This window comes from Ranitomeya imitator, chromosome 7, assembly GCF_032444005.1.
Source record: "Ranitomeya imitator isolate aRanImi1 chromosome 7, aRanImi1.pri, whole genome shotgun sequence".
NCBI classification, from domain to species: Eukaryota; Metazoa; Chordata; class Amphibia; order Anura; family Dendrobatidae; genus Ranitomeya; species Ranitomeya imitator.
The window spans coordinates 221,138,170-221,159,595 of NC_091288.1; the positions used below are offsets into that span (position 1 = coordinate 221,138,170).

Sequence of the window (21,426 nt, forward strand, 5' to 3'; positions counted from 1 at the left end):
TTGATAGTACAGACGAGGGTACTGGTAACAGATCGTAATGGAGAGCCGGGCAGCCTGGAAGCAATTTTGGATTCACCTGGCCAGGTAGGCCTTCCTTCTGCTTCTGCACTGTCCTCCCTTTTTCCTTGCTGCCTCTCCGCTTGTCCTTCTGCAGCTGACACTCTCTGTTTTTAAAAACTAACTAACAGCTCGAGCCTATCACAGGTGCCGCTCCTTTATGTCGGCTCCAGGTTCTGGTATGCTGCTGTGCTGCCGGGTGTTAGGCCAGGCCAGGAGACCTGCAGTCCCCTGCCCTCTAGATTTAGCTGCCAGGACTTCAGTACCCACGCAACCACAGACTCCGGTATCCGGTTCCTAGCGCTCAGCTCTGGGGCGAGTTTAATCACAGCTCCACTCCCCAGGTTCTGCTTTACTTCTCTCCTACTAACACCTGGTAAGGGAACCCTTCCTTGCTTCCAGGCATGACATGAATCCCTGTGAGGGAGGCAATGCCACTGTGGCAACCGGACTCCTGGGGTGCCACATGTTATCTCTAGCACCTGATGTAACTAACGTTGGCCCTGAGATAATTACATCGGATGCTATTATGTGGGATTCTATTCAGGGGTGAATAATCTCAAGGCTGCAGGTGTCACTAAAGTCACATTTTGTGAATTTGGAGAAACCACTTGATATTTGTGTTGGGTTCATTTATTTACATTATTCTTGTTTATTGCACAAAAGTTTTAATGTTTTTGCTGATAAACCAAATTTGCACTTGAGAGGGCGGGGAGGGATCATTTGTATTAGAATTGTAGCTCCTACAAAGACTGGGGAGACGCTCTTCATTACTCGGGTTATTCGGGTCAGACTCTCGGTAGTTTCTTTTCTGCTCTGACTAATTTTGTGTGTTGCGACCTGGATCGGTGACTGTAGAGATGACTCTCAGGTCATGTGCACAGGTGACACTGTAACAACTCTGCGATGCCAACAAGTTCATTTCCTTAGATATATACTGAGGAAGTTAAGAGGAGACTTCCAATCCTCCGGCACAAGGGCAGGTTGGGCCACATTCCAGGACAGTGCACTTCCAAAGAACTACCGTAAATAGGTCAGTAGAAAGAGGATCAAGACAAGTCCAACATCTACAGATCTTCTCACAGCTGCACCCGGAGAGGATGAGGAGCCTCCTGCTCAGTCTTCTCTTGTCTGGTGAGTTAATGGTGATGATCATATAAAAAGTAACGTTATTTTAAGATTATTGATACATTTATATGTTAGAATGTTATTTATAAATCACAGCCTTCATTACACATTGGGGTCTTACCAAGAAAGTGTTCTACTCAAGAGGGTGAATCCACATTCTGCATCTGGCATCGTCACAATACCTTTCTATCCTGACTATTATGATTTTTATTCACATTGTCTGCTCTGAGAAAGTGCTGAAACTTCAACCTCCATTGAAGTAGGGGTCTCCTGCAGTGATCGGGTAATTAAAACGTAAAGTTTGTTCTGGGAAAAAAAACACAAAGACTGAGATTTGTTCATGCAGATGCGGAGAAGTACGCTTCCCAGACATACAGGTTTAAGGTCTGGATTGGACTGGTCACTCCATGACTTCAATGTTGTTGGACTAGAACCAAGATTTTGTTTGTTTACTGGTGTGTATCGGGTTGGTGTCTTGTTGAATCCCCCATTTCACAGGCATGTCCTCTTCAGTGTTAGGCAGCATGACCTCTTCAAGTATTTTACTATCTGTAAACAGCTCCATGATCCCTGGTATGCAGAGAATAGGTCCTACCCTATAATAAGAGAAACATGCCCATAGCATGATGCCTGCACTGCTTCACTGTTTCAGAGTGTTCTGTGGACAGTGATGAATATTGGGGTTTACATTGATTGGATATTTATGGGAGCTGTATCTTTGGCATCATACAAATAGACGAATATAACACATTCACTCACATCATCGTGATGCCATTCTAACACCTCCAACTTAATATCGGTCACATGGATGATGCTATCCAGGCCATATTTCATCTCTATATAAAGGTAAAACACGATGACAATATTTAGCACGTGGGACATCCAAGGGCAAAAATATCCTGTAAGTTTGGGATCTCATGAAATTCTAAAGGATCCTGGAAATCCCACACAAGCCCCCATATGGGCTCATCAAGGATAGGTATGTGCTCGTTAGCTTGAGCTAATGAAAAGCAGTATTTGGCTTTAGTTATTTGTTAATCCTAGAAGGTGCAGCTTGCTGTGGGTTCTGTCTTTTTTCCTAGCGAGTACCTCCCTCTGCTAAGCTCTGAGCGAATTTCCGTGACATCAGGTTTAGTATTTTTCTTTTGTTATCCCTTTTATTTTATCTAATTGTATATACCGTATACTTTTGTTCCCATTTTGTATATTTTTTTATAAACACTGCCTACTTTTCCTGATTGCTCAGTTACCCGCACCCCTGTAGCCATACACTATCTGTAATGGGTGTCCAATCGGCCTGTATAAATGATTGGTTGTAGCAGATAGTGGCTCCTTTTGTTATTGTGGAGCTGGCAGTGACCGTGTTGGGGTATATTTTGCAACATTAGCGTCCTTGTAAGCCTCTGCTCCTTCCACCCGGCAGGGACACTAACTTACTCACTGGTCAGGCCGCCCTACTGTGCCTCCTGCTTTGCCTCCCATGTCTTAAAGAGACAGCGTGCACACTCCTAATGTGTCCCCACCCAATAGCTGGGAAGCACTTAATACTTAAGGCACCTCCACCAGCTGGGAGGTGCCTGAGCGACAATGTAGTTACTAAGTTTTAAGGCTGCTAGCTTGCTGTCACGTCCCTGTACTAGTCCAGTTAAACCTGTACCAGTGCCAGTTCTGTTTACAGTGTCCATCTTGTCTGAGACAATTCTGAAACCGCTCCAGTGTTACGTGAACCTGAAACCACTCTGGCGGTACCTGAACCTGAAACCACTCTGGCGGTACCTGAACCTGAAACCGCAGCGGCAGAGTATGAGCTTTTATCCTAAGTCATGTGATAAAGCTCGATAGGGAGTCGATATTGACTATTAGCATTGCTGCTTCTTACAAGTGGCGATAGAGTTCTCCTCCTTGGCCTCTCTGAAGAGACAATTTGCATATCTCTGCTATGTGACATTTCTATTGTATTTTCCTCCGCAGTCCTCCCAGCGGTGGTCTTCCCCGACACGCTGCTTCCCCCGACCTGCGGCTCCCCCACCCTCATGAGAAGGATAGCTGGAGGAACGGATGCAGCAGAAGGAGCCTGGCCCTGGCAAGTCAGTGTATCATATAATGGGATTCCAGGCTGCGGAGGGTCCCTGATCTCTGACCAGTGGGTGCTGAGCGCCGCACATTGTTTCACCAAGTGAGTGCCGCTCACTGTGCTTTATAGAAGTTATCATCAGTCATGCAGCGGACAAAGTGCTGCTGAGAAGTGTACCTATGTTATCACGTGTGATACTGTCTGCTAAGCTGTGTACCTAATCCTAACCTGTGTGATACTGTCTGCTGAGCTGTGTATCTAATGTTATCACGTGTGATACTGACTCTCCCAGTGATATAGACTGGATGTGAGGTCTGTGTGTCTCTCCCAGTAATATAGACTGGATGTGAGCTCTGTGTGTCTCTCCCAGTAATATAGGCTGGATGTGAGCTCTGTGTGTGTCTCCCAGTAATATAGGCTGGATGTGAGGTCTGTGTGTCTCTCCCAGTAATATAGGCTGGATGTGAGGTCTGTGTGTCACTTCCAGTAATATAGGCTGGATGTGAGCTCTGTGTGTCACTTCCAGTATTATAGGCTGGATGTGAGCTCTGTGTGTCTCTCCCAGTAATATAGGCTGGATGTGAGGTCTGTGTGTCACTTCAAGTAATATAGGCTGGATGTGAGATCTGTGTGTCTCTCCCAGTAATATAGGCTGGATGTGAGCTCTGTGTGTCTCTCCCAGTAATACAGGCTGGATGTGAGCTCTGTGTCTCTACCAGTAATATAGGCTGGATGTGAGCTCTGTGTGTCTCTCCAAGTAAAACAGGCTGGATGTGAGCTCTGTGTCTCTCCCAGTAATATAGGCTGGATGTGAGCTCTGTGTGTCTCTCCCAGTAACATAGGCTGGATGTGAGCTCTGTGTGTCTCTCCCAGTAATACAGGCTGGATGTGAGCTCTGTGTCTCTACCAGTATTATAGGCTGGATGTGAGTTCTGTGTGTGCATTTCCCAGTATTACAGGCTGGATGTGAGCACTGTGTCTCTACCAGTAATATAGGCTGGATGTGAGGTCTGTGTGTCTCTCCCAGTAATATAGGCTGGATGTGAGCTCTCTGTGTCTCTCCCAGTAATATAGGCTGGATGTGAGGTCTGTGTGCCACTTCCAGTAATATAGGCTGGATGTGAGCTCTGTGTGTCACTTCCAGTAATATAGCCTGGATGTGAGGTCTGTGTGTCTCTCCCAGTAATATAGGCTGGATGTGAGGTCTGTGTGTCACTTCCAGTAATATAGGCTGGATGTGAGCTCTGTGTGTCACTTCCAGTATTATAGGCTGGATGTGAGCTCTGTGTGTCTCTCCCAGTAATATAGGCTGGATGTGAGGTCTGTGTGTCACTTCAAGTAATATAGGCTGGATGTGAGATCTGTGTGTCTCTCCCAGTAATACAGGCTGGATGTGAGCTCTGTGTGTCTCTCCCAGTAATACAGGCTGGATGTGAGCTCTGTGTCTCTACCAGTATTATAGGCTGGATGTGAGCTCTATGTGTGCATTTCCCAGTATTACAGGCTGGATGTGAGCACTGTGTCTCTACCAGTAATATAGGCTGGATGTGAGGTCTGTGTGTCTCTCCCAGTAATATAGGCTGGATGTGAGCTCTCTGTGTCTCTCCCAGTAATATAGGCTGGATGTGAGCTCTGTGTCTCTCCCAGTAATATAGGCTGGATGTGAGCTCTGTGTGTTTCCCAGTAATATAGGCTGGATGTGAGGTATGTGTGTCTCTCCTAGTAATATAGGCTGGATGTGAGCTCTGTGTCTCTCTCCCAGTAATAAAGGCTGGATGTGAGGTCTGTGTGTCTCCCAGTAATATAGGCTGGATGTGAAGTATGTGTGTCTCTCTCAGTAATATAGGCTGGATGTGAGGTCTGTGTGTCTTTCCAGTAATATAGGCTGGATGTGAGGTCTGTGTGTCTCTTCCAGTAATATAGGCTGGATGTCAGGTCTGTGTGTCTCTCCCAGTAATATAGGTTGGATGTGAGGTCTGTGTCTCTCCCAGCAATATAGGCTGGATGTGAGGTCTGTGTGTCTCTACCAGTATTATAGGCTGGATGTCAGCTCTGTGTCTCTCCCAGTAATATAGGCTGGATGTGAGATCTGTGTGTCTCTCCCAGTAATATAGGCTGGATGTGAGGTATGTGTGTCTCTTCCAGTAATATAGGCTGGACGTGAACTCTGTGTGTCTCTCCCAGTAATATAGGCTGGATGTGACGTCTGTGTGTCTCTCCCAGTAATATAGGCTGGATGTGAGCTCTGTGTGTCTCTCCCAGTAATATAGGCTGGATGTGAGCTCTGTGTCTCTCCCAGTAATATAGGCTGCATGTGAGCTTTGTGTGTCTCTCCCAGTAATATAGGCTGGATGTGAGGTCTGTGTGTCTCCCAGTAATATAGGCTGGATGAGAGGTTTGTGTCTCTCCCAGTAATATAGGCTGGATGTGAGGTCTGTGTGTCTCTCCCAGTAATATAGGCTGGATGTGAGGTCCGTGTGTCTCTCCCAGTAATATAGGCTGGATGTGAGATCTGTGTCTCTCCCAGTAATATAGGCTGGATTTGAGCTCTGTGTGTCTCTTCCAGTAATATAGGCTGGATGTGAGGTCTGTGTGTCTCTCCTAGTAATATAGGCTGGATGTGAGGTCTGTGTGTTTCCCAGTAATATAGGCTGGATGTGAGCTCTGTGTCTCTCCCAGTAATATAGGCTGGATGTGAGCTCTGTGTGTTTCCCAGTAATATAGGCTGGATGTGAGGTCTGTGTGTCTCCTAGTAATATAGGCTGGATGTGAGGTCTGTGTGTCTCCTAGTAATATAGACTGGATGTGAGGTCTGTGTCTCTCCCAGTAATATAGACTGGATGTGAGCTCTGTGTGTCTCTCCCAGTAATATAGGCTGGATGTGAGGTCTGTGTCTCTCCCAGTAATGTAGGCTGAATGTGACGTCTGCGTGTCTCTCCCTGTAATATAGGCTGGATGTGGGGTCTGTGTCACTCCCAGTAATATAGGCTGGATGTGAGGTCTGTGTCTCTCCCAGTAATATAGGCTGGATGTGAGGTCTGTGTCTCTCCCAGTAATATAGGCTGGAAGTGAGCTCTGTGTGTCTCTCCCAGTAATATAGGCTGGATGTGAGGTCAGTTTGTCTCTCCCAGTAATATAGGCTGGATGTAAGATCTGTGTGTCTCTCCCAGTAATATAGGCTGGATGTGAGATCTGTGTGTCTCTCCCAGTAATATAGGCTGGATGTGAGGTCCGTTTGTCTCTCCCAGTAATATAGGCTGGATGTAAGATCTGTGTGTCTCTCCCAGTAATATAGGCTGGATGTGAGATCTGTGTGTCTCTCCCAGTAATATAGCCTGGATGTGAGGTCTGTGTGTTTCCCAGTAATATAGGCTGGATGTGAGCTCTGTGTCTCTCCCAGTAATATAGGCTGGATGTGAGCTCTGTGTGTTTCCCAGTAATATAGGCTGGATGTGAGGTCTGTGTGTCTCTTCTAGTAATATAGGCTGGATGTGAGCTCTGTGTCTCTCTCCCAGTAATAAAGGCTGGATGTGAAGTCTGTGTGTCTCTCCCAGTAATATAGGCTGGATGTGAGGTCTGTGTGTTTCCCAGTAATATAGGCTGGATGTGAGCTCTGTGTCTCTTCCAGTAATATAGGCTGGATGTGAGCTCTGTGTGTTTCCCACTAATATAGGCTGGATGTGAGGTCTGTGTGTCTCTCCTAGTAATATTGGCTGGATATGAGCTCTGTGTCTTTCTCCCAGTAATAAAGGCTGGATGTGAGATCTGTGTGTCTCCCAGTAATATAGGCTGGATGTGAAGTATGTGTGTCTCTCTCAGTAATATAGGCTGGATGTGAGGTCTGTGTGTCTTTCCAGTAATATAGGCTGGATGTGAGGTCTGTGTGTCTATTCCAGTAATATAGGCTGGATGTCAGGTCTGTGTGTCTCTCCCAGTAATATAGGCTGGATGTGAGGTCTGTGTCTCTCCCAGCAATATAGGCTGGATGTGAGGTCTGTGTGTCTCTACCAGTATTATAGGCTGGATGTCAGCTCGGTGTCTCTCCCAGTAATATAGGCTGGATGTGAGATCTGTGTGTCTCTCCCAGTAATATAGGCTGGATGTGAGGTCTGTGTCTCTCCCAGTAATAAAGGCTGGATGTGAGCTCTGTGTGTCTCTCCCAGTAATATAGGCTGGATGTGAGGTATGTGTGTCTCTTCCAGTAATATAGGCTGGATGTGAGCTCTGTGTGTCTCTCCCAGTGATATAGGCTGGATGTGACGTCTGTGTGTCTCTCCCAGTAATATAGGCTGGATGTGAGCTCTGTGTGTCTCTCCCAGTAATATAGGCTGGATGTGAGCTCTGTGTCTCTCCCAGTAATATAGGCTGCATGTGAGCTTTGTGTGTCTCTCCCAGTAATATAGGCTGGATGTGAGGTCTGTGTGTCTCTCCCAGTAATATAGGCTGGATGAGAGGTTTGTGTCTCTCCCAGTAATATAGGCTGGATGTGAGATCTGTGTGTCTCTCCCAGTAATATAGGCTGGATGTGAGGTCCGTTTGTCTCTCCCAGTAATATAGGCTGGATGTGAGATCTGTGTGTCTCTCCCAGTAATATAGGCTGGATGTGAGATCTGTGTGTCTCTCCCAGTAATATAGGCTGGATGTGAGGTCCGTTTGTCTCTCCCACTAATATAGGCTGGATGTGAGATCTGTGTGTCTCTCTCAGTAATACAGGCTGGATGTGAGGTCTGTGTGTCTCTCCCAGTAATATAGGCTGGATGTGAGGTCCGTTTGTCTCTCCCAGTAATATAGGCTGGATGTGAGATCTGTGTGTCTCTCCCAGTAATATAGGCTGGATGTGAGGTCAGTGTCTCTCCCAGTAATATAGGCTGGATGTGAGGTCCGTTTGTCTCTCCCAGTAATATAGGCTGAATGTGAGGTCTGTGTCTCTCCCTGTAATATAGGCTGGATGTGACCTCTATGTATCATACAGTTGAATGTTAGTTACATTGTATCAGCACACCTGCAATGCCTAAGTCTGATTTTTGGGAGTCAGTGGTGATGGAATTGAGGCATTACATTTGGCTGGATGCAGAGTTTGGAGGTCGGAGGTATCATTGTGATTCTACATTTTTCAGATCCCTCTCCCTTGATCTGTACAGAGTGCGGCTAGGGGCCCACAAGCTGGACGTGCCTAATTCTCATGAGGTGGAAGTTGGGGTGAGCAATGTGTTTATCCACCTACAGTACAATGGCATCTCAGACACCAGCAGCAGTGGAGACGTGGCGCTCGTCCGCCTCTCCAGACCCGTCACCTTCACCAGGTCCATCCGCCCAGTGTGCATCCCATCAGCCTCCATGGACTTCCCACCAGGGACCAGCTGCTATGTTACCGGATGGGGCCAGACGCAGTCCGATCGTAAGTACCACCGTGCCCCCCAGTCGCTGCCTTACTCCAGACCCCTTCTTTCTGAATATTTACTCCCCTCCACTCTTCACTTCATCTTGTCTGCCCACCTTACTTCACCTAAAGTGTAACAGCGCACAAAGGGTTACATCACAGAGCTAATTACAATAAAAACAATGATCTCTATTGAATAAATATAAAAACATAATGAAGGGGGGAATGTAATCTGCAGATACATTAAAATCAATAATAAATACAAACGTGCGTCAGGGATATCCTCTATGATGGCGTCAGGGATATCCTCTATGATGGCGTCAGGGATATCCGCTATGATGGCGTCAGGGATATCCTCTATGATGGCGTCAGGGATATCCTCTATGATGGCGTCAGGGATATCCACTATGATGGAGTCAGGGATATCCGCTATGATGGAGTCAGGGATATCATCTATGATGGCGTCAGGGATATCCGCTATGATGGCGTCAGGGATATCCTCTATGATGGCGTCAGGGATATCCGCTATGATGGCGTCAGGGATATCCGCTATGATGGCGTCAGAGATATCCTCTATGATGGCTTCAGGGATATCCTCTATGATGGCGTCAGGGATATCCGCTATGATGGCGTCAGGGATATCCTCTATGATGGCGTCAGGGATATCCACTATGATGGCATCAGGGATATCCTCTATGATGGCATCAGGGATATCCTCTATGATGGCGTCAGGGATATCCTCTATGATGGCTTCAGGGATATCCTCTATGATGGCGTCAGGGATATCCTCTATGATGGCGTCAGGGATATCCTCTATGATGGCGTCAGGGATATCCGCTATGATGGCGTCAGGGATATCCTCTATGATGGCGTCAGGGATATCCTCTATGATGACGTCAGGGATATCCTCTATGATGGCATCAGGGATATCCTCTATGATGGCGTCAGGGATATCCTCTATGATGGCGTCAGGGATATCCGCTATGATGGCGTCAGGGATATCCTCTATGATGGCGTCAGGGATATCCTCTATGATGGCGTCAGGGATATTCTCTATGATGGCGTCAGGGATATCCTCTATGATGGCGTCAGGGATATCCGCTATGATGGCGTCAGGGATATCCTCTATGATGGCGTCAGGGATATCCTCTATGATGGCGTCAGGGATATCCTCTATGATGGCGTCAGGGATATCCGCTATGATGGCGTCAGGGATATCCTCTATGATGGCGTCAGGGATATCCTCTATGATGGCGTCAGGGATATCCTCTATGATGGCGTCAGGGATATCCGCTATGATGGCGTCAGGGATATCCTCTATGATGGCGTCAGGGATATCCTCTATGATGGCATCAGGGATATCCGCTATGATGGCGTCAGGGATATCCTCTATGATGGCGTCAGGGATATCCTCTATGATGGCGTCAGGGATATCCGCTATGATGGCGTCAGGGATATCCTCTATGATGGCGTCAGGGATATCCTCTATGATGGGGTCAGGGATATCCTCTATGATGGCGTCAGGGATATCCTCTATGATGGCGTCAGGGATATCCTCTATGATGGCGTCAGGGATATCCTCTATGATGGCGTCAGGGATATCCTCTATGATGGCGGCAGGGATATCCTCTATGATGGCGTCAGGGATATCCTCTATGATGGCGTCAGGGATATCCTCTATGATGGCGTCAGGGATATCCCCTATGATGGCGTCAGGGATATCCGCTATGATGGCGTCAGGGATATCCTCTATGATGGCGTCAGGGATATCCTCTATGATGGCGTCAGGGATATCCTCTATGATGGGGTCAGGGATATCCTCTATGATGGCATCAGGGATATCCGCTATGATGGCGTCAGGGATATCCTCTATGATGGCGTCAGGGATATCCTCTATGATGGCGTCAGGGATATCCGCTATGATGGCGTCAGGGATATCCTCTATGATGACGACTGTTCTGTTCACATGAAATAAGCACATGATTTATATCCAGGATAGAGCGGATGTTTATACCTGACGTATTGAATCCTCTCACTACTTGATATATTTATTGCTTTTAATGTATCTGTAGAGAACATTCCTCCTTCACCTTCATTATGTCTTTAGATTTAATCACTGAACACAATGGTTTCTATAATTGAACAGCTCTGATGATGGAGCTCGGTACAGGCTGTTGTGAATGTCACCTAAAAGTGGCTGCATCCTCCTGTTCTCAATATTGTCTTCTACATCATGAGAGGCAAGTGATCGTCTGCTGCTGCAGAACCTCCCTGAGAGGAAAAAGAGCAGCTCCTGGTCAGTCACTCGTGATTGCCGCAAGGCTCCCACATCCTCATCTCAAAGAGGTTCTGCAGCAACTGCTGTAAAAAGAATGACATGAAAATAATCTGTGAAGTTCTTTACTTTCTATAATTTATCTATTATCTATTATATATATCTATTATCTATCTATTATCTATCTATCTATTATCTATCTATCTATTATCTATCTATCTATTATCTATCTATTATCTATCTATCTATTATCTATTATCTATCTATCTATTATCTATCTATTATCTATCTATCTATTATCTATCTATCTATCTATCTATTATCTATCTATTATCTATCTATCTATTATCTATCTATTATCTATCTATCTATTATCTATCTATCTATCTATTATCTATCTATTATCTATCTATCTATTATCTATCTATTATCTATCTATTATCTATCTATCTATCTATCTATCTATTATCTATCTATCTATTATCTATCTATCTATTATCTATCTATTATCTATCTATTATCTATCTATCTATTATCTATTATCTATCTATCTATTATCTATCTATTATCTATCTATTATCTATCTATCTATTATCTATCTATTATCTATCTATCTATTATCTATTATCTATCTATCTATTATCTATCTATTATCTATCTATTATCTATCTATTATCTATCTATCTATCTATTATCTATCTATCTATTATCTATTATCTATCTATCTATCTATTATCTATCAATTATCTATCTATTATCTATCTATTATCTATCTATCTATTATCTATCTATCTATCTATTATCTATCTATCTATCTATCTATCTATCTATCTATCTATCTATTATCTATCTATTATCTATCTATCTATTATCTATCTATCTATGTATTATCTATCTATTATCTATCTATCTATGTATTATCTATCTATTATCTATCTATTATCTATTATCTATTATCTATCTATCTATCTATCTATCTATCTATTATCTATCTATCTATCTATCTATCTATCTATCTATTATCTATCTATCTATGTATTATCTATGTATTATCTATCTATTATCTATCTATCTATTATCTATCTATCTATCTATTATCTATCTATTATCTATCTATTATCTATCTATCTATCTATGTATTATCTATCTATTATCTATCTATCTATTATCTATCTATTATCTATCTATCTATTATCTATCTATTATCTATCTGTCATCTATTATCTATCTATTATCTATCTATCATCTATCTATTATCTATCAATTATCTATCTATTATCTATCTATCTATTATCTATTATCTATCTATCTATTATCTATATATTATCTATCTATTATCTATCTATCATCTATCTATTATCTATCTATTATCTATCTATCTATTATCTATCTATTATCTATCTATCTATCTATTATCTATTATCTATCTATTATCTATCTATCTATTATCTATCTATTATATATCTATCTATCTATTATCTATTATCTATCTATCTATCAATTATCTATCTATTATCTATCTATCTATCTATCTATCTATCTATTATCTATATATCTATTATCTATCTATCTATTATCTATCAATCTATTATCTATCTATCTATCTATTATCTATCTATCTATCTATCTATCTATCTATTATCTATCTATCTATTATCTATCTATTATCTATCTATCTATTATCTATCTATCTATCTATCTATCTATCTATCTATTATCTATCTATCTATTATCTATCTATCTATCTATTATCTATCTATCTATTATCTATTATCTATCTATCTATTATCTATCTATCTATTATCTATCTATCTATTATCTATTATCTATCTATCTATTATCTATCTATTATCTATCTATCTATTATCTATCTATTATCTATCTATTATCTATTATCTATTATCTATCTATCTATTATCTATCTATCTATCTATCTATCTATTATCTATCTATTATCTATTATCTATTATCTATCTATCTATTATCTATCTATCTATTATCTATCTATTATCTATCTATCTATCTATCTATCTATCTATCTATTATCTATCTATTATCTATTATCTATCTATCTATCTATCTATCTATTATCTATCTATCTATCTATCTATCTATCTATTATCTATCTATTATCTATCTATCTATCTATTATCTATCTATCTATCTATTATCTATCTATCTATTATCTATCTATCTATTATCTATCTATTATCTATCTATCTATCTATCTATCTATCTATCTATTATCTATCTATCTATCTATTATCTATCTATCTATCTATTATCTATCTATCTATCTATCTATCTATTATCTATCTATTATCTATCTATCTATTATCTATCTATCTATTATCTATCTATCTATGTATTATCTATCTATTATCTATCTATTATCTATCTATCTATTATCTATCTATTATCTATCTATTATCTATCTATCTATTATCTATCTATTATCTATCTATTATCTATCTACCTATTATCTATCTATCTATTATCTATCTATTATCTATCTATCTATTATCTATCTATCTATCTATTATCTATCTATTATCTATCTATCTATTATCTATCTATTATCTATCTATCTATTATCTATCTATCTATCTATTATCTATCTATCATCTATCTATCTATTATCTATCTATTATCTATCTATCTATTATCTATCTATCTATCAATTATCTGTCTATTATCTATCTATCTATTATCTATCTATTATCTATCTATTATCTATCTATCTATCTATCTATTATCTATCTATCTATTATCTATCTATCTATTATCTATCTATTATCTATCTATTATCTATCTATTATCTATTATCTATCTATCTATTATCTATCTATTATCTATCTATTATCTATCTATCTATTATCTATCTATTATCTATCTATCTATTATCTATTATCTATCTATCTATTATCTATCTATTATCTATCTATTATCTATCTATTATCTATCTATCTATCTATTATCTATCTATCTATTATCTATTATCTATCTATCTATCTATTATCTATCTATTATCTATCTATTATCTATCTATTATCTATCTATCTATTATCTATCTATCTATCTATTATCTATCTATCTATCTATCTATCTATCTATCTATCTATTATCTATCTATCTATCTATTATCTATCTATCTATTATCTATCTATCTATGTATTATCTATCTATTATCTATCTATCTATGTATTATCTATCTATTATCTATCTATTATCTATTATCTATCTATCTATCTATCTATCTATCTATCTATCTATCTATTATCTATCTATCTATCTATCTATTATCTATCTATCTATGTATTATCTATCTATTATCTATCTATCTATTATCTATCTATTATCTATCTATCTATGTATTATCTATCTATTATCTATCTATCTATTATCTATCTATTATCTATCTATCTATTATCTATCTATTATCTATCTGTCATCTATTATCTATCTATTATCTATCTATCATCTATCTATTATCTATCAATTATCTATCTATTATCTATCTATCTATTATCTATTATCTATCTATCTATTATCTATCTATTATCTATCTATTATCTATCTATCATCTATCTATTATCTATCTATTATCTATCTATCTATTATCTATCTATTATCTATCTATCTATCTATCTATTATCTATTATCTATCTATTATCTATCTATCTATTATCTATCTATTATATATCTATCTATCTATTATCTATCTATCAATTATCTATCTATTATCTATCTATCTATTATCTATCTATCTATTATCTATCTATCTGTTATCTATCAATCTATTATCTATCTATCTATCTATCTATCTATTATCTATCTATCTATCTATCTATTATCTATCTATCTATTATCTATCTATTATCTATCTATCTATTATCTATCTATCTATCTATCTATCTATTATCTATCTATTATCTATCTATCTATCTATCTATCTATCTATCTATTATCTATCTATCTATTATCTATCTATCTATTATCTATCTATCTATTATCTATCTATCTATTATCTATTATCTATCTATCTATTATCTATCTATTATCTATCTATCTATTATCTATCTATCTATTATCTATCTATCTATTATCTATCTATCTATTATCTATCTATTATCTATCTATCTATTATCTATTATCTATCTATCTATTATCTATCTATTATCTATCTATCTATTATCTATCTATCTATCTATCTATTATCTATCTATTATCTATCTATCTATTATCTATCTATTATCTATCTATCTATTATCTATCTATCTATCTATTATCTATCTATTATCTATCTATCTATTATCTATCTATTATCTATCTATTATCTATCTATCTATCTATCTATCTATTATCTATCTATCTATTATCTATCTATCTATTATCTATCTATTATCTATCTATTATCTATCTATCTATCTATTATCTATTATCTATCTATCTATTATCTATCTATTATCTATCTATTATCTATCTATCTATTATCTATCTATTATCTATCTATCTATTATCTATTATCTATCTATCTATTATCTATCTATTATCTATCTATTATCTATCTATTATCTATCTATCTATCTATTATCTATCTATCTATTATCTATTATCTATCTATCTATCTATTATCTATCAATTATCTATCTATTATCTATCTATTATCTATCTATCTATTATCTATCTATCTATCTATTATCTATCTATCTATCTATCTATCTATCTATCTATTATCTATCTATTATCTATCTATCTATTATCTATCTATCTATGTATTATCTATCTATTATCTATCTATCTATGTATTATCTATCTATTATCTATCTATTATCTATTATCTATTATCTATCTATCTATCTATCTATCTATCTATCTATTATCTATCTATCTATCTATCTATCTATCTATCTATCTATTATCTATCTATCTATGTATTATCTATGTATTATCTATCTATTATCTATCTATCTATTATCTATCTATCTATCTATTATCTATCTATTATCTATCTATTATCTATCTATCTATCTATGTATTATCTATCTATTATCTATCTATCTATTATCTATCTATTATCTATCTATCTATTATCTATCTATTATCTATCTGTCATCTATTATCTATCTATTATCTATCTATCATCTATCTATTATCTATCAATTATCTATCTATTATCTATCTATCTATTATCTATTATCTATCTATCTATTATCTATATATTATCTATCTATTATCTATCTATCATCTATCTATTATCTATCTATTATCTATCTATCTATTATCTATCTATTATCTATCTATCTATCTATTATCTATTATCTATCTATTATCTATCTATCTATTATCTATCTATTATATATCTATCTATCTATTATCTATTATCTATCTATCTATCAATTATCTATCTATTATCTATCTATCTATCTATCTATCTATCTATCTATCTATTATCTATATATCTATTATCTATCTATCTATTATCTATCAATCTATTATCTATCTATCTATCTATTATCTATCTATCTATCTATCTATCTATCTATCTATTATCTATCTATCTATTATCTATCTATTATCTATCTATCTATTATCTATCTATCTATCTATCTATCTATTATCTATCTATCTATCTATTATCTATCTATCTATCTATTATCTATCTATCTATTATCTATTATCTATCTATCTATCTATTATCTATCTATCTATTATCTATCTATCTATTATCTATTATCTATCTATCTATTATCTATCTATTATCTATCTATCTATTATCTATCTATTATCTATCTATTATCTATTATCTATTATCTATCTATCTATTATCTATCTATCTATCTATCTATCTATCTATTATCTATCTATTATCTATTATCTATTATCTATCTATCTATTATCTATCTATCTATTATCTATCTATTATCTATCTATCTATCTATCTATCTATCTATCTATTATCTATCTATTATCTATTATCTATCTATCTATCTATCTATCTATTATCTATCTATCTATCTATCTATCTATCTATCTATCTATCTATTATCTATCTATTATCTATCTATCTATCTATTATCTATCTATCTATCTATTATCTATCTATCTATTATCTATCTATCTATTATCTATCTATTATCTATCTATCTATCTATCTATCTATCTATCTATCTATCTATTATCTATCTATCTATCTATTATCTATCTATCTATCTATTATCTATCTATCTATCTATCTATCTATTATCTATCTATTATCTATCTATCTATTATCTATCTATCTATTATCTATCTATCTATGTATTATCTATCTATTATCTATCTATTATCTATCTATCTATTATCTATCTATTATCTATCTATTATCTATCTATCTATTATCTATCTATTATCTATCTATTATCTATCTACCTATTATCTATCTATCTATTATCTATCTATTATCTATCTATCTATTATCTATCTATCTATCTATTATCTATCTATTATCTATCTATCTATTATCTATCTATTATCTATCTATCTATTATCTATCTATCTATCTATTATCTATCTATCATCTATCTATCTATTATCTATCTATTATCTATCTATCTATTATCTATCTATCTATCAATTATCTGTCTATTATCTATCTATCTATTATCTATCTATTATCTATCTATTATCTATCTATCTATCTATCTATTATCTATCTATCTATTATCTATCTATCTATTATCTATCTATTATCTATCTATTATCTATCTATTATCTATTATCTATCTATCTATTATCTATCTATTATCTATCTATTATCTATCTATCTATTATCTATCTATTATCTATCTATCTATTATCTATTATCTATCTATCTATTATCTATCTATTATCTATCTATTATCTATCTATTATCTATCTATCTATCTATTATCTATCTATCTATTATCTATTATCTATCTATCTATCTATTATCTATCTATTATCTATCTATTATCTATCTATTATCTATCTATCTATTATCTATCTATCTATCTATTATCTATCTATCTATCTATCTATCTATCTATCTATCTATTATCTATCTATCTATCTATTATCTATCTATCTATTATCTATCTATCTATGTATTATCTATCTATTATCTATCTATCTATGTATTATCTATCTATTATCTATCTATTATCTATTATCTATCTATCTATCTATCTATCTATCTATCTATCTATTATCTATCTATCTATCTATCTATTATCTATCTATCTATGTATTATCTATCTATTATCTATCTATCTATTATCTATCTATTATCTATCTATCTATGTATTATCTATCTATTATCTATCTATCTATTATCTATCTATTATCTATCTATCTATTATCTATCTATTATCTATCTGTCATCTATTATCTATCTATTATCTATCTATCATCTATCTATTATCTATCAATTATCTATCTATTATCTATCTATCTATTATCTATTATCTATCTATCTATTATCTATCTATTATCTATCTATTATCTATCTATCATCTATCTATTATCTATCTATTATCTATCTATCTATTATCTATCTATTATCTATCTATCTATCTATTATCTATTATCTATCTATTATCTATCTATCTATTATCTATCTATTATATATCTATCTATCTATCTATTATCTATCTATCAATTATCTATCTATTATCTATCTATCTATTATCTATCTATCTATTATCTATCTATCTGTTATCTATCAATCTATTATCTATCTATCTATCTATCTATCTATCTATCTATTATCTATCTATCTATCTATCTATTATCTATCTATCTATTATCTATCTATTATCTATCTATCTATTATCTATCTATCTATCTATCTATTATCTATCTATTATCTATCTATCTATCTATCTATCTATCTATTATCTATCTATCTATTATCTATCTATCTATTATCTATCTATCTATTATCTATTATCTATCTATCTATTATCTATCTATCTATTATCTATCTATTATCTATCTATTATCTATTATCTATCTATCTATTATCTATCTATCTATCTATCTATCTATTATCTATCTATTATCTATTATCTATTATCTATTATCTATCTATCTATCTATCTATTATCTATCTATTATCTATCTATCTATCTATCTATTATCTATCTATTATCTATTATCTATCTATCTATCTATCTATCTATCTATCTATCTATCTATTATCTATCTATCTATCTATCTATCTATCTATCTATTATCTATCTATTATCTATCTATCTATCTATTATCTATCTATATATCTATTATCTATCTATCTATTATCTATCTATCTATTATCTATCTATTATCTATCTATCTATTATCTATCTATCTATCTATTATCTATCTATCTATTATCTATCTATCTATCTATCTATCTATTATCTATTATCTATCTATCTATCTATCTATCTATTATCTATCTATTATCTATCTATCTATTATCTATCTATCTATTATCTATCTATCTATGTATTATCTATCTATTATCTATCTATCTATTATCTATCTATCTATCTATTATCTATCTATTATCTATCTATTATCTATCTATCTATTATCTATCTATTATCTATCTATCTATTATCTATCTATCTATCTATTATCTATCTATCTATCTATTATCTATCTATCTATCTATCTATCTATCTATCTATCTATCTATCTATCTATCTATCACCTGCCTTCAGCCTAATAAGAGGGGCTCTTGCTAATCCTCTATATGTTCGGAATCAGTCACTGAATCTGAATTTTCTATTCTCGTGCTGAATTTAATCGGTTCCAACCATATTCGTTCATTTCTACTATCATTGACTTTTGCTGCGTTCTGTAAATGTTGCAAAAACAATATTCACTACCGATCATAATTGGAACCAAATTTAGAAAAATGTGCTCACCTCTCCTCACAGCCTCCATAACCCAAACTGTGCAATCATCACACACACAGCGGCATTAGCAATGTGCCACAGATAACGATGTGAAGTAGAACCTGCCCAATAGTCATCTCCTTGATCTGGGCCCGCCGCCCTCCGCTGTCAGACCTTGCATCTGGCCAACGGGCAGCAATCCACAACCAGACATCACCCGGCGTTATGACATCCGAACACAACCTTGGGATGGTGCTTGTGAGGATTGTGGTCACCGGACCACCATATTACTCTATGATAGTAAATATTAGGGACGGTAGGTGGTACTCCACCTTTTATCAGCAGTGAGTTTTATCGCTTCCTTTTCCCGTTCCTCACTCATCTTATAAGGGAATGTGCCCACGATCGGGAGTCGCTGCGGGTTGAGCGCTGTGGTACTTGTGCAGCGTTCACATGTTACAGAAATCCCATGTCCACTATGCGTGCACAGACGTCGGCGGCTCACCCGCGGAGACAGACATGTGGCGCGTCTCTCCAGACTGCAGCATGTCTATTTCTCTTGCGGAGATGTGAGTTTCCTACAGAAATGTGATCAATAGAATGTATAAAGGCGGTCACTCCGTGCGGCTCAGTGAACACGGAGGATTCACCTGCATTCAATAGAAGGTAGCGCTTTGGACACAGCGGACATGCACCGCCTCCAAATCGCTGCCACCTCTGGATTGTGTGCACCCGGCCTTATAATGCTCCATGTTCTACAGAGCGTTCACCCCTAACCTGAGTCTCATGCCAGGGCCACCGACCACTGATCTCTGCATCTTTCCTGTCCCTGTAGGACGTCTGCCGTTCCCTAGGACCCTCCAGCAGGTGCTGCTCCCGCTGATCAGCAGGGAGTCCTGTTACCGGATGTATCACCCCAATATCGTCATCCACAGTGACCACATCTGTGCCGGGTACCCGGATGGCCAGAGGGACGCCTGCCCGGTGAGTCCTGCCACCCGTCCTTATCCTGGGGGAATTCTGGGCATTGGAACATTTTCTATTTTCTGTGTTTATTGTATTTCACGTCGTTGCCGTTTTTGCTGGCAGTGTATTTGTGCTGCGTTCCGAGAGACTGACAATCTGATCCCGCACTGTGGGGAGATTACACAGCGTTAGATGGAAGCACAGTGTGCACAGGACCTAAATCCATCCGCTGCGCATCTAGTGTAGAATGCAGCACAAATGCTATTCCTGATAATGGGCGAGCGGACGCAGTCTTAGGCCGGTTTCACATGTCCTGACTCCTGATATCTCCAGTACCGGAAAAAACGGTACCGGAGATATCCATGTCCGTGTGTCCATGTGACACATCCGTGTGCCGAATCAGGACCACATGGACAGCCGCCGGGAAGCAGCGCTAAAGTAAGCGCTGTTCCCCTGCGTGTGGTGCTAAAGCCGGCTGTCATTCCTTCTCCTCTGCTCTGCCAGCGATGAGCGCAAGCCGGGGAGAATGAATGAAAGCAAAACTGATGTGAGGTCCCCCCTATATTTTACAACCAACCCGGCAAAACTGACAGATGCGGCCGCTATTCTCAGGCTCGTAGGGGGCCATAGATATGGGCCTCCCAAGCCTAAAAACAGCAGC

General features: G+C 36.5%; 1 protein-coding gene across 1 annotated transcript in view; it reads left to right on the plus strand.

Moving 5' to 3' along the window:
• Positions 1-1,133: 1,133 nt before the first annotated feature.
• Positions 1,134-21,426, plus strand: part of LOC138646220 (transmembrane protease serine 9-like) — a 59,825-nt gene continuing 39,532 nt past the window's right edge. The window contains exons 1-4 of the mRNA XM_069735682.1: positions 1,134-1,191; positions 3,157-3,361; positions 8,377-8,657; positions 20,635-20,783. Coding sequence (XP_069591783.1) covers positions 1,158-1,191; positions 3,157-3,361; positions 8,377-8,657; positions 20,635-20,783 — 669 coding nt within the window. The 5' untranslated portion in view covers positions 1,134-1,157. The remainder of the gene's footprint in view (positions 1,192-3,156; positions 3,362-8,376; positions 8,658-20,634; positions 20,784-21,426) is intronic.